This window comes from Manis pentadactyla, chromosome 2, assembly GCF_030020395.1.
Source record: "Manis pentadactyla isolate mManPen7 chromosome 2, mManPen7.hap1, whole genome shotgun sequence".
NCBI classification, from domain to species: Eukaryota; Metazoa; Chordata; class Mammalia; order Pholidota; family Manidae; genus Manis; species Manis pentadactyla.
In genome coordinates this window covers 162,107,140-162,132,744 of record NC_080020.1, presented here as the reverse complement: position 1 = coordinate 162,132,744, position 25,605 = coordinate 162,107,140, and the positions used below count along the sequence as shown (strand labels likewise).

The 25,605-nt window shown below is 40.7% G+C and overlaps 1 protein-coding gene across 1 annotated transcript in view; it reads left to right on the top strand.

Moving 5' to 3' along the window:
• Positions 1-386: 386 nt before the first annotated feature.
• Positions 387-25,605, top strand: part of RMND5A (required for meiotic nuclear division 5 homolog A) — an 81,492-nt gene continuing 56,273 nt past the window's right edge. Inside the window, exons 1-2 of the mRNA XM_036931029.2 lie at positions 387-1,058; positions 25,273-25,415. Of these exons, the coding sequence (XP_036786924.1) occupies positions 917-1,058; positions 25,273-25,415 (285 nt within the window). The 5' untranslated portion in view covers positions 387-916. The remainder of the gene's footprint in view (positions 1,059-25,272; positions 25,416-25,605) is intronic.

The window sequence follows — 25,605 nt, the reverse complement described above, 5'->3', positions numbered from 1 at the left end:
GCGAAGTCCTGTGGAGAATAAACCTTTTTATTTCTGTCATGTTTTCCTTCATGGCTTTCCAGAAACGACTTGCTTCCCAGTAATGCTGTCCAAGTCACCCCCTCCAACAGCGAAGCTATTGGTTTGGCCCCTGGGCCCAGATTGGATGAAGATTTACGATTCGGTCAGGGATTGGAGGACGTTGATTCCTTACGTATTCCTCACGCCCATTGGTTCGTTTTCCCCGCTTCTGGGCGGTGTGGTTAGGGCGGTTTCCTCCCTCTTGTTTACGGAGCGCGTAATTGTAGCGCTCTCCGAACGCCTGGGCTGTTTCCAAAGTTCCCGATTTAGCCACCCGGACCAATTAGGTCCTTGCTCCACCCTCGCCCTCTCCCTTTGCACGCCTCCCGCGTGGTACGGCCCACACCTCCAGAGCGGAGCGCGAACGGAGGCCCGTCGCGTTCTTCCGCTCGCGCTCTCCAGTCTGCTCCCCCTCCTGGGCACGCTTGGTACGGCCCGCGCCGCCTCCTTCCCTTGCTGGGGCGACTATCCCCCCCGGGTCCGCGGCGCTTGGTGCCGCCCGGGAGATCCAGGTCATCGGTCGGTTCCCGTGAAAACAAAAACAATCGGCGGCGCCGCGGCGGGTAGTTGAACGTGGGGAGCAGGGAGCAGCAGGTCGCGGGGTCGGGAGGGGCGAGCTAGCGGGCGCGGTGGTGACGCGCCGGGGGGCAGGGGGCCATGGGGCCGGTAGGCACGGGCTGCGCGGGGCTCCCCCGGCGCCGCGGCTAGTGCACCCGCCGCCTCAGCCACCCCGGCCGCCCGCCTGGGGGACGAGGAGCAGAACGCGGCCTCGGCCGGGCCCGGGCTGAACAGCTGCGGACACCCGGGCGCCGGGGAGCCGAGCGCCGCCGCCGCCGCCGCCGCCGCCGCCTCCGGGATGGATCAGTGCGTGACGGTGGAGCGCGAGCTGGAGAAGGTGCTGCACAAGTTCTCAGGCTACGGGCAGCTGTGCGAGCGCGGCCTGGAGGAGCTCATCGACTACACGGGCGGCCTCAAGCACGAGATCCTGCAGAGCCATGGTAGGACGACCGGGTGGGCGCGAGGGGCAGCCACCCCACCCCCTGGTGCCTCTCAGGCCGTCGCGGGCCAGGAGCGGTGCTCTGGAAGGGTCCGGCCCCAGCGTCCCGCGAGGCGCGGAGACCCCGCAGGCCCATGTGACTTTTTCTCTTCATCTTGGTTGATGTGCCTCGAACCTGCCGCCACCTCGTTGTCAATTAAGAGTGAGGGCAAACGGAGCCCGACACCCAATCCCGGAGTTGCGGGCTCTAGCCACTTAACGTGCGTGGGGCAGGTTCGTTGCACCTGCAACCTGCTGCCTTCCAGGGGTGGGTGCCCCTCACCCACGCCAGGCCCAGGGGTCTCCCGTCATCCTCGCGGGCGGGAGGTGAGCGAATTGTGTTGGACCCAAGAATCTGGGTGATAAGAGGGTCAAGTGCGGGAAACCCCTTCCTCCTCCCCATGGCCCAGGTACTTGTTTTCCTTGTCTTTTTTCCTAATCTCTCTCTTTTTTAAAATTAGAAAGTCGAGTGTTATTCTTAGCTGTGGGTGAACAGAACAGCCACCCCTGCAACTTCATGATTTGCTATGTGGAAGCAGCTCTTCAACTCCGCAGTAGCACAGACAGGATTTCTAGGAGACTAGCCGAATCGGACTGTTCAGCCCTCTGAGTGTAGCCTGTGATGAGACTGAGGAAGAACAGGCAACTTGGCACAAGCAAATTGCGGCACAAGTTGTTAGTTGCCTCCGTTGGTCAAGTTTTTCCTCGTTTTCTTTTGAGAAAACAGATTTTCAGTGTTTTATCTAGATTATTTCATTACTGCCCTAGGCCCTGGGGACGGTTATTTTCCCAAAGTTAACTTTTGGGAGCTAGTTGGGAAGGGCTTTTGGTTTGGATTTTTAAAATAACATTGTCTGATATCCTTAGGTTAAAATATTCAGCAATGATTCCTTCTAGTTAAAAAATAGTTTATTAGTGAGTTTGAATAAAGGGGTTGGCTGGAGTGCCTTCTCAACTTGGGGGTGGACAGAAATTGATGAAAAGGAAAGTTTGGTAGCTGGGGTGAAAGGCAGATAACTGAGGCAGGAGAGATGAGGGCGATGGGCCTAGCTGAGCTTATCTTCTCTCCTTTTTTCTCCACCTTCCTGTCACAGACAGCTTGGAGTTGAGAGTAAGTGCCTGTCCGTGGTAAGCAAGTGTCATAACATCTCATTCTGGACTTGGCAGTCACTTTAGAAATCCCAGGAAGAAGAAAACCTGCAACCATAGTAGGGGCTAGGAGTTGAAATGTTAGCGTGGAAAAATGAACAGACCTAGATGGCTGCCTGATAAAGGGGAAGGGGAGATGGGGTGGGGTGGAAATCCTGGGAAGCCTCTGGTGAATTGGGTTTTGATCGTGTAAGATAAAGCTGAAGGGCAAATGAAGATAAGAGTCAAGAGCTTGGAAGAAAAGTAAGGTCTAAGATGGTTTCCTGGTGTCATTTCTACAGAGGAAAGTGAAGGAAGATCACTTAGGCTGCAGGGAGGAAAGACTGTAGGATCTGAGCACGACCTTGAACTCTTGGAGAGTAGAGGGCCACAGAGGGACCAGCAGAGACAGAAAAGGGCAGGGACTTAGAAGAGGCTGGTCAGCTGGTGTTTGGCTTTTGGGAGTCAATGACTGCCTGTGCCAGCACTTTCAAAGAGTTGCTAAAATAAAGCGGATTACTGGGAGTTAAGAAAAATATGCAAACTGAGATGTAAGGAGGCCCAAGGCTGCTTAAGTACTGGGTGAAAGGTGTCCCTTCCACCCTCCACTGGACAGGAAGTCTTTGTCCTGTTAAAGGATGAAAGGAAGATAATGAGTGAAGGATGTAGGGTTCCATAGGCAAAGCTTGAGAGAGCAGAGATGGAAAGTAAAATACCCTTTTTCCATAAGAAAGAGAGGGGTATTAATTGAAGGGTGGTGTGATTGAGAACCTTATTTTCAAGCATTTGGGGCACATCCCAGATACATAATGCATAAAACAACTGCGAGGAATTGCCAAAGTAAGAATGTTATAGTCTTTTTAGCTTGTTACCAGGGAAATATTAAAGGTATTTATGGTCTGAGGTACAAAGTATGCCATGCTGTTCAAATAGGCTGACCTGGTGAATTGCATGTGTTCCTTTTCAGCCTCCTATTTTTCACCCTTTTGTCTACCAGATTGCAGTCTTATACTGGTATCTCTTTGATTTTCTTTAATTCTTTAATAGTAGGATTAAGCAACTAAAGGCAGTTACAAAACATGAAAGAAAAATAAATACCATGAGTGCCCGGTCTAGTTTCCAAAATAAAATATTCTTTCTTGTATTCTTATGTGTGAGGACAAACATCATGCTCTGGTACCTGGGTTTTGGTATTTTCCAAAGCAGAGAACTTCTAAAGTTCTCTGCAGGGGATGTGGTGGGTATTACATTTGAATCTTAGTTATACTGTTCAAAGTTCTAGCTACTGAAATCTGAATTTGGAACTCCATTTTCAAGTTCAAAGGGAGGTTTCCAGGACTTATGAATCTACCTGTCTGGCTCAGTGATCTGATGGGCTCCTGTGATCTGAGAAAGGGGCTTCTCCAGTTGGGACCCTTTTTCAGGGCTTTGGATCTCATTCTGTGAGTTTATTTGTGGTAATATATTTCTAAGAATATGATGTGAATAAAGTAGAAACTTGGGGACCGCACAGATTCCCCCAACATTCCATCATACTGTTGGTGAGTGAATGGCTGATTCCAAAGTGTAGGGGATCAATTTAGTTTTTGAAGATGAATTACATTTCCGTAAGTTTAAGTTTCTCATTTGTAAAAAAAGTTGTGAGCAACCATATCAATCGGGCAGGCAGTTAGGTAGAAAATGTAATACATAAATGAAGTTTAGTGTTAGTAAGCCCTTTGACAACTCTTGTCTCCTCTCACCATCCTTATTCCAGATCGTGAACACTGCCCAAAGGGGGCTCGCCTGGCAACTGGCCTGGAAATAATCCTGCAGTGAGCCCTAAAATAGCTTTCATCTGCTGTAGATTTCTTCTGTATCACCTGGAATTCTTTCATGTCAACTTTCTCTAATTAACCATTTCTTTTAAAATGCAAATTTCTTAATTCAACTATCTTTGGGGAAGGTGGTGTGAAATTGTCTTTTATACCTGGTGAATTAGTTTGTGTTCTGCCATTTAATATCTGCCCCAACCAAGTCCAGCCTGGGAAAAGGAAAATCTTTTTTTTTAATTAATTGAGTTATAGTTGACGTACATAATTATAATGGTTTCAGGTATAAAACATGGTGATTTGACACGTATAGACATTACTAAATGCTCACCACGGTAAGTGTAGTTAACATGTGTCATCATACAAAGATATTACGATATTATTGACTATATTCCCTATGCTGTGCTTTTATCCCTGTGGTTATTTTATAATCGGAAGGTGTTTTTTTTGTTGTTTGTTTGTTTTTTAATGGGGTCAGGCCTATGGCAGAGGAACAATTACGGAGTATAAGGTGCTGAGAGATAAGTGCAGACTTTGGGTATCATAGCCAGTCGAGGTTGTGGATGTGGTGGTTTGGAGCAGTGTAGCGGTAATGGAAGTATGAAGAGGCAGTAAAGAATGAGAGAATACTCAAGGAATTCTGCCCAACTCTGATCTGTTCCTCTTCCCAGACTGACTCTAAAGGCTTTTCTTTATGCCCTGGGGCATGCCTTAGAGACCTTGGGGTGGTAGACATGCCGGGGTTGTGATCCAGAGCCGGAGCCAGCAGAGTGAAAAGGGCTTAGAGATTGCCACTGGTGGCAAATGAAAGGTCTGTGTTGGGGTGTTTGGTCTGGGAAAGGAATATCATTTGTAAGCCTCATTTTCCAGTACTGAGCTCTGATTCCTATTCTTAATTGTTTTGATTAAACTTAAGGTTCTCTTAATTTCCCCAGCTCTGAGGGAAGAGGAGAGTGCTTTAGTCATTCAGTTGTTCCAGCCTTTCAATGAGAAGCATTGTAAGCATGCTTCCGTATAGGCACGGAAAGCCTGAAATTTGGTTTAATTTAAGAGGCGGTATGATGGGTGCTGTTTGGCAATCATTTCCAGTGTGCCCTTGATCGGATTTGAATAATGCACTGGTGCTTCTCAGAATTCACTCACACAGGTGTACTCTTTTCAGATGGAGTCTTGATTTTGCCTAAGGCGATTTATACTCATTCTAGGCTCTGATATTTGTGAAGTCAGATTGGGTGTGTCAGGTATAAAAAAAACTACATATTAAAAATAAATTCATAATTATTAAAGTACTGTTTCACATATAGCTAAAATCACCATTCACATCCATGGTGGGAACCACACTTTGGACATCACCTGATTAACAGATAAGTAGTATGAATACATTTTGGTGATTTGACTTCTGATTATAATGTGTTGGGAGGGAAAAGAGACATGAACCAAATTATCATATGCTGCTGATATTCTAGCTTTACATTTGGTGAAAGAAGATTAGACTGAAACAATTGGGTAGCAGTTTATGTGACATGTTTACAGTGTACTCGGGGAAATTACGATCTTTGTAAGAGTAAAGGGTATGCAGTATTTTTAAAAATTATTTTTAGGCTGTTATTAAAGTGAGTTCTAATGTAGTTTCTAAAAGTGATTCTCAAGGAATTTTCTAAAATTTTATTTATTTAGAGTAGATGGTAACACTCAAGTGGTGTAAAGCCAAATGCTGAAAAAGGATACCCAGTAAAATACTTCCACTTGTTCTTATTCATGATCACTAGTTGCCTACCTCAAAGACAGAGATGCAAGTTTCCATACAAATTTTTAGTAAGAGAATTCAAGAAAAGGATTATTTGTCACTATTCATTTTTACTTTGAGTCACTGGACACATCAAGTTCTACTTACTGTGATTTAAGTTTAGTATTATCTCAATTTGCAAGTTTGTAAAGACAGTTTCATTTGTGAAAGTGATTAACGTGTATAAGCATCTAAACCTCTGTGTATGGGGGGGTGTGGTTTGACTCTTAGTTAAAAGACTCATTTAAGCCATGATCTTTTTTGTTGTTGTTATCATTAATCTACAATTACATGAAGAACATTATGTTTACTAGGGTCCCCCCCTTCACCAAGTCCCCCCCACAAACCCCATTACAGTCACTGTCCATCAGCATAGTAAGATGTTGTAGAATCACTACTTGTCTTCTCTGTGTTGCACAGCCTTCCCCATGCCCCCCCACATTATACATGCTAATTGTAATACCCCCCCTTTTTTCCCCCACCCTTATCCCTCCCTTCCCACCCATCCTCCCCAGTCCCCTTCCCTTTGGTAACTGTTAGTCCATTCTTGGGTTTTGTGAATCTGCTGCTGTTTTGTTCCTTCAGTTTTTTTCTTTGTTCTTACACTCCACATATGAGTGAAATCATTTGGTGTTTGTCTTTTTCTGCCTGGCTTATTTCACTGAGCATAATACCCTCTAGCTCCATCCATGTTGTTGCGAATGGTAGGATTTGTTTTCTTCTTATGGCTGAATAATATTCCATTGTGTATATGTACCCATCTTCTTTATACATTCATCTACTGATGGACACCTAGGTTGCTTCCATCTCTTGGCTATTGTAAATAGTGCTGTGATAAACATAGGGGTGAAACTTCTGTCTTTTTCAAACTGGGCTGCTGCATTCTTAGGGTAAATTCCTAGGAGTAGAATTCCTAGGTCAAATGGTATTTCTATTTTGAGCTCTTTGAGGAACCTCCATACTGCTTTCCATAGTGGTTGAACTAATTTACATTCCCACCAGCAGTGTAGGAGGGTTCCCCTTTCTCCACAACCTCACCAACATTTTAAACTGGTATGTTTTTAACTAACAAAGAAACAAACAGATGCAAGGCTATGTATAGAGGCTAGATGCCGAGTAGCACAGATAAGGGTTGGACTTGAGATGGGGAGAGAGTCTTCTGACCTGTGGGAAGTTTCAGTGACTGAATGTGGATGGTAGGAAGATAGGATGGGGTGCCAGGAGAGGAGGTTGGCAAGAACAAAGGTGCAGAGGAGTGAGAGTATAAGAGGCATTCTGGGAACAATGAAGGAGCAAAGTAGGGAGAAAAGGGGTAAAAGAATTAAAATTCAATTGGAATCAGGTTTTATGGAGTCATGAATACCAGGAAAAGCAGTAGCCTGGGAAGACACTGAATGCCTTGAGTGGTGGGCACGTTTTGAGTAGGGAAGGGACAGGAATGTGATTTGGGAACATTTAGCAGCATTTAGGTTGATTGGAGTTGGGAACAGATTTGGTTAGAGGGAAGAAGACTGCTTAAGTGTCAACCTAGATCTGGTGGGATGGAACCTTCTGTGGGTATAGGTGGTAGAGATGTGAAGGTACCCTTGCATGGAATCTCTTAAGGGAAGGAATTAACAGGCATGGATGGAGTTTGGCAGAGTGGGAGAGAAGGGTTGGAAAAATCAAGATTATTCTAAGGTTTTGAGTATGATTGACAGGTAGACAATTATGGAATCAGGAAGAAAATTGGAAGTTTAGGAGAGGGGAAGGTAGAAATTTGAGTTTAATTTTTAAATATGAAATCCACATTTAAATACCAAAAGAAACCTTATCTGATTCAGTCATTCATTCAGAGATAAATAGATACCTAGAGATTAATTCTCTATACTTTGAAGGGAGCGAGAGTGGGACTACCTGGCAGACATCTAAAAACTTGTGTCTGTATCCTCTTTTTCTTCTCTCCCCTATGCCAGTCATTTTGGTCTAGTGCTCTGCTCCAGGAGCGCTCTTAGGCTGTACCATGTAATTTAGCTCTTATATAAACTTTCTTTCCTGAGTTTTTTTGAGGCTTGATTTTGCAGCATGCTAGGCTGTGATTTGGTACAGTGGGTCAGAACACCTATCTGTGAATCTTGCTTTCTGTTTTGAAAGGTTGAGGTTGGCCAACAAATGCTATACTTTACTGTGTAGATTTGCCAGCTTTTAATAATACTAAAAAAAGTTGGTTTCATCTTCAGTGTGTACTGCCTCTGGGAAAAAAATGAGTGTGTTCTATTTGTGCCTTTGCCTCCCTCCTCTGAGTAAATCTGTGTTGTGTAGGTGCTGTGCCCTGGGTACTGAGATAGCTCATAAGAAGCCCCAAACTTCCATAGGCCACAGTTTAGTTATTAGCTACTCACAGTATGAGATAATGCTTTTATTATTATTTTTTAATACCTTTTCAGGTTTCCAGTTTTTCTGTTATTTTGCGAGCATATCCATGTTTGCCTTGTCAGTGACTTCTTTAGAATCAATCTTAGACCCTTTTATCCTTTATCTCCTTTTATTCCCACCCTATATTTCTTAATATGACCAGAACATTTAATCTGTACCCTGAACACTGCTGACACAGGCATTCAGCACTCAGTAAATGTTAATTGAATCTAAAGTCATGGTTCTCCCTTCCTATTGACTTTAGTTTTTTTTCCTGTTCTGTCTTTACCTGGTTTCATCTTGTTTATTTTAAGGTACTAAGGGTATTTTTATTATAAGTGACATTATGTAGAATTTTTTCCCCATATAGCCTTAATGTAGAATGAATTCTCGAGTAAAGATCGCTGAGGCCTGAGTTTTCATTTAGGTACAGTTAGGATTAAGTTTACTAAATGGATTTATTTGTATTTATGTGCATCACAACTTGAGTGCCATTTTATTTTCTCCTTAACTCCCAAATTTAAGATCTCTGTTTTATGAAAGTGGAGTTAATGTCAAAGGAGCTCAAATGTAATATATGTAATATTTGTCATAAACTTGATGGTTTAAATTTTTTCCTCTCTTCATAGTATTCATAAAAATATTATCAGGTCTTGGTGATTTCTGGGGACTCTTATTTACTTTTACCAAAATATTTTAGTCCTAGGGTAAGGTTTTCAGCCTTTTTGGAAATCTGAATAATCATCATCATAGCAAAACCTTTCTGTGTTGGACTTTACCATTGTTTATAGAGCTCTCTCAGTTATAGTGGGTCTCAGCCTTCCTGTGTTTGACTCTTAGGCAGCATGCACTTCATAGTGTAATTACCACCTCTAAACTAAACTGTCTTTTCAGATCAAGTTAGAACTTCTGATCATCTGATGGTGAGCAGACATATTAAGCACAACACTGTAGTGCTGCCTACCAAACAGCTGTTTTAGTTTTAGCAGCATGTCTTTAAAAGCATGTGTGCAATTATTTGAGGGTCTTTTCCCTTTGCCATAAAAAGAAGTGGCAAACAAAATTGAAAAATGCAAACACTGAGTAGGGATGAGAAATATAGTTTTCAATGTTAATATTTTTCTCTTGATTGTATTAGATCGCCCAAAATGACGAGTAAATCTTGTCACAGAGGTAGATGGTGAACACATGGTTGTCTTAAGCCATGTGATTAGTAATGAAGAAAAATAATTAAACAAATACATGTACAAAATGATAGAACTGTATTAGAAATTATTTGTAAAACCAAGGTATAATTAGGAGTTTTCTAAGTTTGCTTTGTGGAAACCAGGCACCCATTTTAATGTGTAAGTTCTACCTTCCTACATTCTAACTTGGGGTACCCTTTTATAGAAAGTTGAGATATATTCATTGATAAACTGGGATAATTTTCTTTCACAAACAAGGAAACTGTGGCTCAAAACACAAGCCTGTGAATTATTATTTCAAGTCTTTACCTACATGTTTAAGATATTTTGGGGGTTGGGGGGAGTTCTTATTTAGAAAAGAGAAGGAACTTATTTCTCAGGGAGTGGGCGGGCTCTATTTTGTGAATGTTTTAATTGAAAATTGGTGTATATTGATTATTTGTTTGATATTTGGAAAACTTTGGCTACAGTGCTGTTGTGTAGTATGCACTGAACATCCTGTAGGAGGATCAGTGAGCTGCTGAATGTGAAACCTCTGGCAGTTTCAGAAGGTGTTGGTTCAGGGTGCATTGGTAGTGCCAGAGTCTCCAGTGCTGGATTTGAATTTAAGAATATGCAATAGAGAATTTATTATTTTTCTAGTCATTCAGTAGATAGTTACTGAATGCCTCATATGTGCCAGTTACCATGCTAAACTGGAGATTAAACAATCATGTTTCCTATTTCAAGTAATTTTATGGTATTAATAGACAAATACTTACAGTGAAGTGTGAAACCCTAATAGGGAAGTACAGGTTACGATGGAAACAGTTTTCTAATTTATTGTTTCTGTGAAACTCATGGACGTAAATCCTGAAATGTCTAGACAGTGAAGCCCAAGGGCAGAGCTTGAAGTCAGCTGGACTCTCTAAAAAACAATGTAGGAGTTAACTCCAGTATGTTTAGTTTGACAGATGTCTGATTTTGGAGGAGACTGTGACTATTCCAATTTCTGGGAATACCGCACTTAAACTGTGTGTTGATTCTTTGCTTGGATTAAAAATCTCTTGTTGACATGCTAATTACTTTATCTGTTGAATCACGTCATATTAAAAGTGACCATAAAAGTACTTTTGTGGTACAGCCACTTTGAAAGGCAGTTTGGCAATTTAAAAACTAAATGTTACTTTTGCTCTAAGATACAGCAGTCATTTTCCTTTTATTTACCCAAAGGAGTTGGTAACTTAGGTCCACACAAAACCCGCACATGGTTATTTATAGCAGCTGTATTCATAACTGCCAAAACTGGGAAGCAACCAAGATTTATGTCCTTCAGTAGGTGAGTGGATAAATAAAGGTGGTACACTAAGAAAATGGAATATTATTCAGTGCTAAAAAACAAGTTATCAAGCCATGAAAAGACTTGGAAAAACCTTAAATGCATACTACTGAGTGAAAGAAGCCAGCCTGAAAGGCTCCCTTGTTCTATGATTCCAACTATATGACATTCAAAGAAAAGCAAAACTATGGAGACACAAAGATCGGTTGTTGGCCAGGGGTGGGGTGGAGGAGAGAGATGAATAGGCAGAGCACAGAGGACTTTCAGCACAGTGAAAATACTGTGTGATATTATGATGGATATATTATGTATCCCTTTGTACATTTGCCAAAACTGACAGAAGGTGCAACACCAAGAGTGAACCCTAAGGGAACTATGGACTTTGAGTGATTATGATGTGTCAGTGCAGATTCATCCTTGGTTAAAAAAAACAAAACAAACATCCCCCCAAATCAAAGTGCCATTCAGATGGGTAATGTGATGTTGATAATGGGGAGACTATGCCCGTGGTGGGGCAAGGTTATATATATGGAAATCTCTGTACTTCCTTCTCAATTTGTTGTAAACCAAAAACTTTTCTTAAAAAATAAAGTCTTCTAAGAAAAAGTACTTGTGGTGTCTGAAAGTGATGAGCACTGTCTCAGAATTGTGTCTTTCCTGCCTGTGTATGGGGCCTGAGTCCAGGGAGGTTTATTGTAATGAAGGACGCAGTTGGCACAAGACTTCATCCTGGATATAAAAAGTGACCACCACCATGGCCAACCTGGATGCCAGCATCCACCGTCAGGTCTAGTTTAGTTCTGTATGGTAAAGATGGCTGTCACAGCACCTCCTCAGCTTTACTTCTAGGAACTGAATCCCACTAGATTTCTTTCTCAGAAAGGTTCTCTGAGAAGCAGGTTTTGTTTCAGACCCTGTAGGGCTTAGAAGTTTGGTCTCAGTCAGTTTGGTTATTACAGTGATTTTCAAACCTGTGTTTGCCTTTGACTGCTTTCCACTAAATCCATTTGAAAATGCATTAGTGGAATCTTTCTCTGCACAGACAGGGCTTTCCCAGGGTTCTTTTTTGGATTACTCCATTCTACTTTTCTTGTGCTTCCAAATACTTTGTAGAAACTATTTTTCCTTGGGGCATACAGAGAACTCTTGGTATTAATTCATTGACCTTATATTACTAGTATCTATAGTTTATAAACTTGAAAATCAAAAAGAGACTTGTATGTGGTAAAGGCAGAGGAAGAGGTAACTAACAGCAGCATCAAATTCCAGATATCTGAGTTGCTAAGATTTGAAAATATCAATGGATTTCAAGGTTGGGGCACACAAGTTCTGTTGGTAGATTCCAGGTGACCTCTCTCCTCCAGCTTGGTCTCTGCTTTTTTTGTTCTTTAGCCCTTTGTTTGCTTTGTTGTCTATTGACTGTAGAAACAAACAGGTCTGGATGCATAGGAGTTATGCTTGCATTTTTCAGTTTTTAAATATTGAGATACAGTTTACATAATGTAGAAGTCACTCTTTAAAAGGGTGTAATTCACTAGATTTTAGTGTATTTAGTTGCTCAGCCACAACCATGATCTAATTACAGAATATTTTTATCTCTCCTAAAAGAAACATCATATTCATTAACAGTCATTGTTCTATTCTGCCCTTCCTCCAGGGCCTGACAACCATGAATCTGCTGCTGTATTTAGGTTTGCGTCTTCTGGATATTACATATAGATGGAATCACACAATATGTGACCTTTTTGTCTGGCATATTTCACTTAACAATGTTTTCCAGGTTCATTCATGTTGTAGCATATATCAGTGCTTCATTGCTTTTTATGGCCAGATAATATTCCATTGTATGGATATTATTTTGTCCCCATTTTGTTTATCCAGTCATCACTTGGACATTTGGATTGTTTCCACTTTTTGGCTATTATGTATAATGCTGCTGTGAACATTCATGTATAAGTTTGTGTGTGGACATAGGTTTTCATTTCTCTTGGTTATATGCCTAGAGTGGAATTCCTGGGTCATTCTGTTTAACTTTCTCAGGAATTGTCAAACTGTCTTCTGCAGTGGTGATTTTGCATTCCACCAGCAATATGTGAGCGTTCTGAATTCTCCATATCCTCCCCAGCACTTCTTGTCCATTTTTTTCATCAATAGCCATCTCAGTGCATATTGCAGTTTCTCATTGTAGTTTTGATTGGCCTTTCCATATTGACTAATGATGTTGAGCATCTTTTCCTGTACTCTGGGGTTATTTCTATATCTTCTTTGAAAAAAATGTCTATTCATATCCTTTGCCCATTTTTAAATTAGGTTGTTTGTCTTATTGTTGAATTGTAAAAATCTTTGTACCTTCAGGATACTTAGACCCTCATCTGATAGATTTTTTTTTTCCCTTCTGTGGGTTTTTTTTTCCCCCTTTTGTGGGTTGTCTTTTGACTTTCTTGGTGGTATTTGAAGCACAAAAGTTTTGTTTTGATTAAATCCAATTTAGTTATTTTTTCTTTGACTGCTTGTGTTTCTGCTGTCATATCTAAGAAACCATTGTTCAATTCATGTTGAAGAATACACCCATTTTTTTCCAAGTATTTAATAGTTTCAGCTCTTTAAGTCTTGATTCCATTTTGAGTTAATTTTTTGCATAAGGGATGATTATTTTGCACATGGATATCTGTTTATCCCAGCACTGTTTGTCGAATATGACTTTTTAAACTATTCTTTTCCCTTGCTTTATTTCCTATCCACGTACATTACTGATGCCTGCAAATGTGCAAGACATATGATAATATACAGCTTACTGTGAGAACCTGTCTTCTCTTAGGGCCTTATATCTAGTTGATACTAATGATGGTATAAATACATGAAATTGTTAAATGGCATATGATTCAATGGTAGAGGAGTGGTGGAGAGAACAGAATTCAATAGAAATTGAGAAGACTAAGGAAGTCTGTGGGCAGAGAGGTTCATGGAAGAGATAAAAGCCACTGAGGTGTTAGGTATGGTTATATATGGAAGGATAAGAAATGGCCACAGAGGAGCTGCTGAAACAGATTTTTTTTTGGTGCAGAGCATGTATGAAACATCTTTTATTTTTTTATTTTTTATTTATTTTTATTTTTATTTTTATTTTTTTATTGAAGGGTAGTTGACAACAGTATTACATTACATTAGTTTCAGGTGTACAACACAGTGATTCAACATTTATATACATGATAATTCTAGGTACCAGCTATCACCATACCAAGTTGTTAACAATATTTTGACTATATTCCTTATGCTATACATTACATCCCGGTTACTTATTTATTTTACAATTGGAAGTGTGTTTATTTATATATATATATATATATATATATATATATATATATTTTGTGAGGGCATCTCTCATATTTATTGATCAAATAGTTGTTAACCACAATAAATTTCTGTATAGGGGGGTCAATACTCAATGCACAATCATTAATCCACCCCAAGCCTAATTTTCGTCGGTCTCCAATCTTCTGATGCATAATGAACAAATTCTTACATGGAGTACAAATTCTTACATAGTGAATAAGTTATATGGTGAACAGTGCAAGGGCAGTCATCACAGAAGCTTTCGGTTTTGTTCATGCATTATGAACTATACACAGTCAGTTCAAATATGAATATTCATTTGATTTTTAAACTTGATTTATATGTGGATACCACATTTCTCTATTATTATTATTTTTAATAAAATGCTGAAGTAGTAGGTAGATACGAGATAAAGGTAGAAAACAGAGTTTAGTGTTGTAAGAGAGCAAATGTAGATGATCAGGTGTGTGCCTGTAGACTATGTGTTAATCTGAGCTAGACGAGGGCAATAAACATCCATGTATGCAGAAGATTTCTCTCAGAACATGAGGGGGGAGGTTCTAAGCCTCACCTCTGCTGCTCCCCATTTTCTCACCAGATGGCCCCCTGCGACTGTGCCTGTCTTAGGTTGTTCCTCCCTTGAGGAATCTTACCCGTCTCTGGCTAACCAGTCATCTTCCGGGGCCATACAGGGAAATGTTAAGTTGGTAAGTGAGAGAGAAGCCTTATTGTTTGAAAAGGTTAGCTTTTTACTTCTTTGCATATTTATGCCCTGTGGCTTCTATGCCCAACATTTGTCTTGAGGTGTCTTTACCACTTGGAAGAATTATGATACTCGGTAAATTCGACATGTGGCTCGAGTTCTATTTAAAGGTTGTGATTAGGTAGGAAGAAGAAAAGCTATAGAAGTAGCAGGCAGAAGAAAACCTGGGAAGATTGATTATTTCTTTGACATATCTTCTTGTAGAGTAACTTCAGCATGGATAGGTTTTAAACTACTAATTAAATTGTGCACACACATTAACATAATAGGAATATAGTTACCTAACCAAAGCATACCTGTAATTACCAGCCATCTCCAGTGAAACCAAGAAAACCAGTTAGGCACCTTAGGCATTTGTGAAAACTTATCTATGATATGGTGGATATTGTCCGACTGAACTTAAACAGTCTGAGAGAATTCAGATAAACTAGAACAACCCATTCCTGGGGACTGTTCATATCCCATATGTTCTTTTAATGATAAATAGTCTGTGGTTGTAAGATTTTGGAGTGCTACAATTTGCACATCTCCTAATTCTTGGTTGAGTTCCAACAGTATAGATCCAGTCCAATTTTTTGTTTTACTATATGCACAGGCCAGCTTAGATATCTCCTTCATCATTCCCATGGCAAGTCCAGGAACTGGTGGGATGAGTGCATCTACACCTGTGGCAGTGCGTGGATCTTTGTTGGAGTTTTTTTTTTGCTGATCATCTTCTGTCATGAGTCTTCCCGAGAGTGCTGATGTTGGAAGTTCTTTTTCATATCGTGTCTTAGTTCATTTTCGGGGTAGCCAAATTAGGCTTTGATCCTCTGTATAAACACAAACAGACCCTTTGCCTACACTTTTATATGCCCTTTATATCATTGTGTAGAACTCATTAGAGGTCACCACATAGGAACTGCTTTTTTTTTTTTTTTAATCATTAATCTACACTTACATGACGAATACTTTGTTTACTAGGCTCTCCCCTATACCAGGTCCCCCCTATATACTCCTTTACAGTCACTGTCCGTCAGTGTAGCAAACTGTTGTAGAATCACTACTTGTCTTCTCTGTGTTGTACAGCCCTCCCCTTTCTCCCACCCCGCTATGGATGCTAATCTTAATACCCCTCTTTTTCTGCCCCTCCTTATCCCTCCCTACCCACCCATCCTCCCCAGTCCCTTTCCCTTTGGTACCTGTTAGTCCATTCTTGAGTTCTGTGATTCTGTTGCTGTTTTGTTCCTTCAGTTTTTCCTTTGTTCTTATATTCCACAGATGAGTGAAATCATTTGGTATTTCTCTTTCTCTGCTTGGCTTGTTTCACTGAGCATAATACCCTCCAGCTCCATCCATGTTGCTGCAAATGGTTGGATTTGCCCTTTTCTTATGGCTGAGTAGTATTCCATTGTGTATATGTACCACATCTTCTTTATCCATTCATCTATTGATGGACATTTAGGTTGCTTCCAATTCTTGGCTATTGTAAATAGTGCTGCGATAAACATAGGGGTACATTGGTCTTTCTCATACTTGATTGCTGCATTCTTAGGGTAAATTCCTAGGAGTGCAATTCCTGGGTCAAATGGTATGTCTGTTTTGAGCATTTTGATGTACCTCCATACTGCTTTCCACAATGGTTGAACAAGTTTACATTCCCACCAGCAGTGTAGGAGGGTTCCCCTTTCTCCACAGCCTCGCCAACATTTGTTGTTGTTTGTCTTTTGGATGGCAGCCATCCTTACTGGTGTGAGGTGATACCTCATTGTAGTTTTAATTTGCATTTCTCTGATAATTAGTGATGTGGAGCATCTTTTCATGTGTCTGTTGGCCATCTGTATTTCTTTTTTGGAGAACTGTCTGTTCAGTTCCTTTGCCCATTTTTTAATTGGGTTATTTGTTTTTTGTTTGTTGAGGCGTGTGAGCTCTTTATATATTCTGGACGTCAAGCCTTTATCGGATGTGTCATTTTCAAATATATTCTCCCATACTGTAGGGATCCTTCTTGTTCTATTGATGGTGTCTTTTGCTGTACAGAAGCTTTTCAGCTTAATATAGTCCCACTTGTTCATTTTTGCTGTTGTTTTCCTTGCCCGGGGAGATATATTCAAGAAGAGGTCACTCATGTTTATGTCTAAGAGGTTTGTGCCTATGTTTTCTTCCAAGAGTTTAATGGTTTCGTGACTTACATTCAGGTCTTTGATCCATTTTGAGTTTACTTTTGTATATGGGGTTAGACAATGGTCCAGTTTCATTCTCCTACATGTAGCTGTCCAGTTTTGCCAGCACCACCTGTTGAAGAGACTGTCATTTCGCCATTGTATGTCCATGGCTCCTTTATCAAATATTAATTGACCATATATGTCTGGGTTAATGTCTGTATTTTCTAGTCTGTTCCATTGGTCTGTGGCTCTGCTCTTGTGCCAGTACCAAATTGTCTTGATTACTATGGCTTTATAATAGAGCTTGAAGTTGGGGAGTGAGATCCCCCCTACTTTATTCTTCTTTCTCAGGATTGCTTTGGCTATTCGGGGTCTTTGGTGTTTCCATATGAATTTTTGAATTATTTGTTCCAGTTCATTGAAGAATGTTGCTGGTAGTTTCATAGGGATTGCATCAAATCTGTATATTGCTTTGGGCAGGATGGCCATTTTGACGATATTAATTCTTCCTAGCCATGAGCATGGGATGCGTTTCCATCTGTTAGTGTCCCCTTTAATTTCTTTTAAGAGTGACTTGTAGTTTTCAGAATATAAGTCTTTCACTTCTTTGGTTAGGTTTATTCCTAGGTATTTTATTTTTTTTGATGCAATTGTGAATGGAGTTGTTTTCCTGATTTCTCTTTCTGTTGGTTCATTGTTGGTATATAGGAAAGCCACAGATTTCTGTGTGTTGATTTTGTATCCTGCAACTTTGCTGTATTCCGATATCAGTTCTAGTAGTTCTGGGGTGGAGTCTTTAGGGTTTTTTATGTACAGTATCATGTCATCTGCAAATAGTGACAGTTTGACTTCTTCTTTGCCAATCTGGATTCCTTGTATTTTTTTGTTTTGTCTGATTGCCGTGGCTAGGACCTCCAGTACTATGTTAAATAACAGTGGGGAGAGTGGGCATCCCTGTCTAGTTCCCGATCTCAGCGGAAATGCTTTCAGCTTCTCGCTATTCAATATAATGTTGGCTGTGGGTTTTTCATAGATGGCCTTTATTATGTTGAGGTACTTGCCCTCTATTCCCATTTTGCTGAGAGTTTTTATCATGAATGGATGTTGAACTTTGTCAAATGCTTTTTCAGCATCTATGGAGATAATCATGTGGTTTTTGTCTTTCTTTTTGTTGATGTGGTGGATGATATTGATGGACTTTCGAATGTTGTGCCATCCTTGCATCCCTGGGATGAATCCCACTTGGTCATGGTGTACGATGGTTTTGATGTATTTTTGAATTCGGTTTGCTAAAATTTTGTTGAGTATTTTTGCGTCTACGTTCATCAGGGATATTGGTCTATAGTTTTCTTTTTTGGTGGTGTCTTTGCCTGGTTTTGGTATTAGGGTGATGTTAGCTTCATAGAATGAGTTTGGGAGTATCCCCTCCTCTTCTATTTCTTGGAAAACTTTAAGGAGAATGGGTATTATGTCTTCCCTGTATGTCTGATAAAAGTCCGAGGTAAATCCATCTGGCCCAGGGGTTTTGTTCTTTGGTAGTTTTTTGATTACCGCTTCAATTTCGTTGCTGGTAATTGGTCTGTTTAGATTTTCTGTTTCTTTTTGGGTCAGTCTTGGAAGGTTGTATTTTTCTAGGAAGTTGTCCATTTCTCCTAGGTTTCCCAACTTGTTAGCATATAGGTTTTCATAGTATTCTCCAATAATTCTTTGCATTTCCATGGGGTCCGTTGTGATTTTTCCTTTCTCGTTTCTGATACTGTTGATTTGTTTTGACTCTCTTTTCTTCTTAATAAGTCTGGCTAAAGGCTTATCTATTTTGTTTATTTTCTCGAAGAACCAGCTCTTGGTTTCATTGATTTTTGCTATTGTTTTATTCTTCTCAATTTTATTTATTTCTTCTCTGATCTTTATTATGTCCCTCCTTCTGCTGACCTTAGGCCTCATCTGTTCTTCTTTTTCCAATTTCGATAATTGTGACATTAGACCATTCATTTGGGATTGCTCTTCGTTTTTTAAATATGCTTGGATTGCTATATACTTTCCTCTTAAGACTGCTTTTGCTGTGTCCCACAGAAGTTGGGGCTTAGTGTTGTTGTTGTCATTTGTTTCCATATATTGCTGGATCTCCATTTTGATTTGGTCATTGATCCATTGATTATTTAGGAGCGTGTTGTTTAGCCTCCATGTGTTTGTGAGCCTTTTTGCTTTCTTTGAACAGTTTATTCCTAGTTTAATGCCTTTGTGGTCTGAAAAGTTGGTTGGTAGGGTTTCAATGTTTTGGAATTTTCTGAGGCTCTTTTTGTGTCCTAGTATGTGGTCTATTCTGGAGAATGTTCCATGTGCACTTGAGAAGAATGTGTATCCTGTTGCTTTTGGATGTAGAGTTCTGTAGATGTCTATTAGGTCCATCTGTTCTAGTGTGTTGTTCAGTGCCTCTGTGTCCTTACTTATTTTCTGTCTGGTGGATCTGTCTTTTGGAGTGAGTGGTGTGTTGAAGTCTCCTAGAATGAATGCATTGCATTCTATTTCCTCCTTTAGTTCTATTAATATTTGTTTCAGGTATGTTGGTGCTCCTGTATTGGGTGCATATATATTTATAATGGTTATATCCTCTTGATGGACTGAGCCCTTTATCATTATGTAATGTCCTTGTCTTTTGTTACTTTCTTTATTTTGAAGTCTGTTTTGTCTGATACCAGAATTGCAACACCTGCTTTCTTCTCTCTGTTGTTTGCTTGAAATATCTTTTTCCATCCCTTGACTTGAAGTCTGTGCACGTCTTTGGGTTTGAGATGAGTCTCTTGTAAGCAGCATATGGATGGATCTTGCTTTTTTATCCATTCTATTACTCTGTGTCTTTTGATTGGTGCATTCAGTCCATTTACATTTAGGGTGATTATTGAAAGGTATGAATTTATTGCCATTGCAGGCTTTAAGTTTGTGGTTACCAAAGGTTCAAGGATAGCTTCTTTACTATCTTACTGTCTAACTTAACTCGCTTGTTGAGCTATTATAAACACAGTCTGATGATTCTTTATTTCTCTCCCTTCTTATTCCTCCTCCTCCCTTCTTCATATGTTGGGTGTTTTGTTGTGTGCTCTTTTTAGGAGTGCTCCCATCTAGAGCAGTCCCTGTAGGATGCCCTGTAGAGGTGGTTTGTGGGAGGCAAATTCCCTCAACTTTTGCTTGTCTGGGAATTGTTTAATCCCTCCTTCATATTTAAATGATATTCGTGCTGGATACAGTAGTCTTGGTTCAAGGCCCTTCTGTTTCATTGCATTAAGTATATCATGCCATTCTCTTCTGGCCTGTAGGGTTTCTGTTGAGAAGTCTGATGATAGCCTGATGGGTTTTCCTTTGTAGGTAACCTTTTTTTTCTCTCTGGCTGCCTGTAATACTTTGTCCTTGTCTTTGATCTTTGCCATTTTAATTATTATGTGTCTTGGTGTTGCCCTCCTTGGATCCCTTGTCATGGGAGTTCTGTGTACCTCTGTGGTCTGAGAGGCCATTTCTTCCCCTAGTTTGGGGAAATTTTCAGCAATTATTTCTTCAAAGACATTTTCTATCCCCTTTTCTCTTTCTACTTCTTCTGGAATACCTATAGTTCTTATATTGTTCCTTTTCGATTGGTCACTCAGCTCTCTTAAAATTTTTTCATTCCTGGAGATCCTTTTATCTCTCTCTGCATCAGCTTCTCGGCGTTCCTGTTCTCTGTTTTCTAGTCCATTAATGGTCTCTTGCATCTCGTCCCTTCTGTTTTGAAGTCCTTCCAGAGCTTGTTTTATTTCTGAATTCTCCTTCCTTAGTTCTTGCATATTTCTCTGCAAGTCCATCAGCATGGTTATGACTTTTGTTTTGAATTCTTTTTCAGGAAGACTGGCTAAATCTATCTCCCCAGATTCCTTCTCAGGGGAAGATGTAGCAGATGCCGAAGCTGTCTGGGTTAGTCTTGTCTGGATCGTATTTTTTTGCCTTTTCATGTTGACAGGTGCTATTGACTGTCAGCTGGGAGGGCCAAACTTTTCACTTGCTACTGGCCTTTCTTTACTGGGACAACTGCGACCCCTAGTGGCTTGTGTTGGGTAATTGCGTGTAGAGTGGGTCTTTGTGTCTTGCCTGGCCGGAAGGGAGAAATTTCCCTTTCTGTGGGCGGAATTTGTCTCAGGCTGCTTCTCTGCTTTCGCAGCGCCCGGTGGGGTAATGGATGGGGGGGCTGCTTGACTGTTTACCTCCGTGAGGGGTCTCAGAGCTGTTGCCCAGGGGGTTAGTGCGCCCGGTTTTCCCTGTAATTTCCAGTTGCTGTACTGTGACCTGGGTTGTTTCCGTCAAGCTGTTAAGTCCCTGTCCCTTTAAGACTTTCAAAAAGCCCCCGCTTTTCTTTGTCACAGGGGCATCAGCTTCGGCACCCGCTCAGAGGTCTTACTCCCTGTTCCCCCAGTATCCAGGGCCCCCTGGGCACGTACTGTGTCTGCGCTCTGGCCCGGATGGCTGGTGCTGGGTGTTCGGCAGTCCAGGGCTCCGTCTCCCTCCCGCTCTGCCTATTCTTCTCCCGCCGGGAGCTGGGGGGAGGGGCGCTCGGGTCCCGCCGGGCCGGGGCTTGTATCTTACCCCTTTCACCAGTCGCTGGGTTCTCGCTGGTGTAGCTGCAGTCTGGCCACTGTCCTGCGTCTTCTGGTCTCTCTTTTAGGGCCAGTTGTGTTTGTTGTATTTTCAAAAGTATATATGTTTTTGGGAGGAGATTCCCACACTCCTACTCACACCGCCATGTTGGCTCCGCCTCTGAAACATCTTTTAGACTAAGATTTTGAAAATTTTCTGAATTACGAAGTCTTCTCTTAGCCTAAATTATGTTACTGGAGTTTGGAAGCACCAGGTAAATACTTCATGCAATCATATATAGAAATGAGGGCAGTTTCTATATTGGCCACCCCATATGGGTTTGCCTATCTTTTTAACTTCTCTCGGTGGTTGTCACTAAACCAGACTTACTGTACTCCCTTTTTGCAGTCCCTACAGCCTTCTAGATTTCTTTTCTTGGAACTGTAGAGAAACTGTTCTTGTCATGGTCACTGATAACTCCACATTGCAAATCCAATGGTCAGTTCTCAGTCTACGTCTTACTTGATTCAGCAGCAGTTTCAACATAGTTGGCTGTTTCCTCCGCCTTGACACATTTTCTTCAGTTGGCTTCCCCAACCACCATGCTTTTTTGATTTCACTCATCACAGTTAGTGTTTCTGTAGTCTTTTTTAGTCTTCTTTCCATTTTCACTTCTCAGTTTCATAACCTTGAGTTCCTGACTCTCCTTTTACCACTTTGCACCACTTTGTGTTTGCAGTGACTCTCTTGGTGATTTCATTTAGTCTCATGACTTTTAAGTATCATCAATGTGCCAGTGACTCACAAATTGTATATGCAGCCCTGACCTTGCTCTTGAACTCCAGGTTTATAAATCCAACTCACTCCACGTATGCACTGTGGTGATTGTTCAGTATCTCAAATTTAACAAGCCCAAAACTGACTCTTATTTCTGTCCCTTTCCCTCATACCTGCTTAGCCTTTAATCTTTTTTCTTTTAATTGAAGACCACTCCATCTTTCTAGTTGACTCAGTCTAAAAATGTAGGAGTTCTTTTCTCTCTTATGCAGTGAGGAAATCCTATTGGCTTTACCCTCAGCATATATCCAGGATCCAGATACTTCTCACCATCTCCACATCTGTCTAACCACTGGGATGAGCCAGAGTCATCTCTTCTTAGATTGCTCTACACCTCCTAACTTACCTTCCTGCTTCTGTTCTTAAACTCCTATCGTTAGCTAGAAGGGCCATATTAAAATGTAATGTCAGTTTATATACCTGCTCTGCTCAGAACCTTGCAGTAGATAACCCTTTCACTCAAAGTAAAAGCCAAAGTCTTGCCAGAAAGGCCCCACAAGACCAGAACCCCCATTATATCTTGTACTGTTTTCCTTTGACAGAAATATACATTAACCACACTGCCCTCTTTGCTATTTCTTGAATAGTCTAGGTATATTTCTGCAATAGAGCTTTGTCCCCTCAGCCTGGAATGCTTTCCCCTGGAGGGGAAGAAAAATAATTTTCCCTCTACCTTTGTGAATTCTGGGCTGAGACCTCTATAATGAAAGACAAGGGAAAAGCAGTTTATTAACATGTGTACCTCATCTATACATGGCAGATTCCCAGGGGAAAATGAGAAACTCTCAGAGAGGTAACTTAGAATTCAACCTTAACTACCATCTTCAGCTAGGATGGAAGAAAGGTATGGGGAGGCCAGTAGGAGGAGGTTACCAGGAAAAGCACAGTAATAAACAAGAGAAAGGTTTGTTATACAGATCTAAGGCTGAACCTTCTCCATTGATAAAAAGTTTTCTGTGATTTAGAGTCACCCTTCTCTTCCTGATGTGGAGAGGGAGGCATCCTTATAAATGGAGATTTCCCTTATAAATGTATATTTCCCTTACAAAAGGGTAACTTCTCTGTTTTCAGAGTTTCTCCTGTGTCTATTTCTCAAAACAATCAGTTCAAAATAATCCTTATGACAAAGCAGCATATTTTGGGGTGGCATATTCTGCTACTCTTCATGCCCAAGGTGGTGGCCACATGGCTAATTCTCTCACTTCCCTCAAGTCTTTTCTCAGATGTCACTATCTTGGTAAGGCCTACTATGTCCACCCTGTTAAGATTGCAGTTGCTTTAACCCATATAGACTCCCTATCAACTTACTCTACTTGGTCATACTGTGTAATTGACTTATTTTGTGTATTTGTTTATCTTGCTCACAAAAAGTTAAGTTTTAGGGCAGGGATTTTGGTGGTTTTGTTTCACTGCTGTACCTGTTACTCACTGAGTGCTCAGTTAAGTATTTGCTGAATGAATGAACTTCCTAGGGCTTACTGTACTTTGGGCTTGTTGTTCAAATCTTGGGCCCCATCCCAGACCTCTTGAATTAGAAACCCTTGAGATGGGGGTTCAACTCTGTAGTTTTAACCAGGCCTCCAGGTGATTCTGGTGTAACTTGAAGTTTAAGAACCACTGCTATATCAACATGTATAGGATTTTAGCCAGGCCTGTTGCTTATAGGTGGGACATGTAGCTGTATACGAAGTAACTGATAAATATAACTGAATTTGTTCTTTCTCTCATTTCCTCCCCTTTTCCTGAGGAGCTAGCACAGGGAAATAGGATGTAAACTGTAGTAACTTTCAGTTGATCTATCATGTGTGTCAAGGGTCCCCAAGACCACATTTAGGCTCCATTAATCACTAGGAGGACACGCAGGACTCAGCATATAGTCACACTCATGGCTAAGATTTATTACAGCAAAAGAGTACAGAGTAAAGTCAGCCCAAGGGAAAAGGCATATGGGGATAAATCTAGAAGAAACCAGGAGTAAGCTTCCAAGAGTCCTTTCCCAGTGGAGGCAACATGGGACATGTTTAATTCCTCCAGCATCAAATTATAACAAGTGTGAAGTGTTGTCTACCAGGGAAGCACATTGGAGACCTAATTCTTGGGGTGTTGATTGGGAATTGGTCATATAGGCACTCTGCCTAGCACATACTAATAATTCCAGATTCCCAGAAGAAAGGCAGTTCAGCATTAACCACATTATACAGGCAGTTTAGGCACAGTGAGGCCTTGTTACCAGTTAGGCTGGTGGAGCCCCTCTGAAATCCAAGTTCCAGATGACAGCCAAGGGCCAGCATTGCCAGCAGGGACCTTGGCTAGGATCTGGGAACTTGGGTTTTGGGACAGTTCATACCACCCTGATGGTTAAGAATCGCTCACTGTTGTGTACAGGTGGGGGTGGGGGGGAAATGTTAACTCCTGTCTTCTGTGTTCTTTTATGGTGTTATCCAAAGAAGTGTGTGTGTTTTTACTTTATATGGAATATGAAGCATTAGACTAAATAATCTCTTAAGGAAATTTAGCAACAAAATGTTTTGAGAATAACTCGAACAGTTTAAGTGGATTGAATAAGTGAATTTATTCACTTCAACATACATCTTGAAAAATGCCTTGCCCCAGTATTTAGTCAGTGCTGATTTTAGTGGTTGACTTCATAGTGAAATTTTCTTATTTATTCCAAAAAATAAAAAAAGATTAAATAATTTTCTTAGTATATACTTAAAAATATTATCTATCTATGAATGTGACCATCTGCCTCAAAGTAGACACTGATTTTTCTTCACATTTCTTCCGTCTTTTCATGTTCCAAAGGGCCTATTTGAAGCTTTCCATCTTTGGGTTTGCCTTTGTGAATAACCAGTCTTTTCTTTCTTTCTTTATAGGCCAGGATGCTGAATTATCAGGGACACTTTCACTTGTTTTGACACAGTGCTGTAAAAGAATAAAGGATACTGTTCAGAAATTGGCCTCAGACCACAAAGACATCCACAGCAGTGTTTCTCGAGTTGGAAAAGCCATTGATAAGGTATGGTGTCGAAGGAAGTTTTGTATTTTTTAGCTTCATCCTTCATCTCTTGTCTCTGCTTTTATAACATAAGCTTTCTTAAATTATTTCTGTTGTTTTTAGTAACATTGGCATATCTGGTTTTATTATGCCATTTTTAAAGTTCCTTATTGCTATTACAGGAATACATTAAGGGATATCGTGGGTTTGG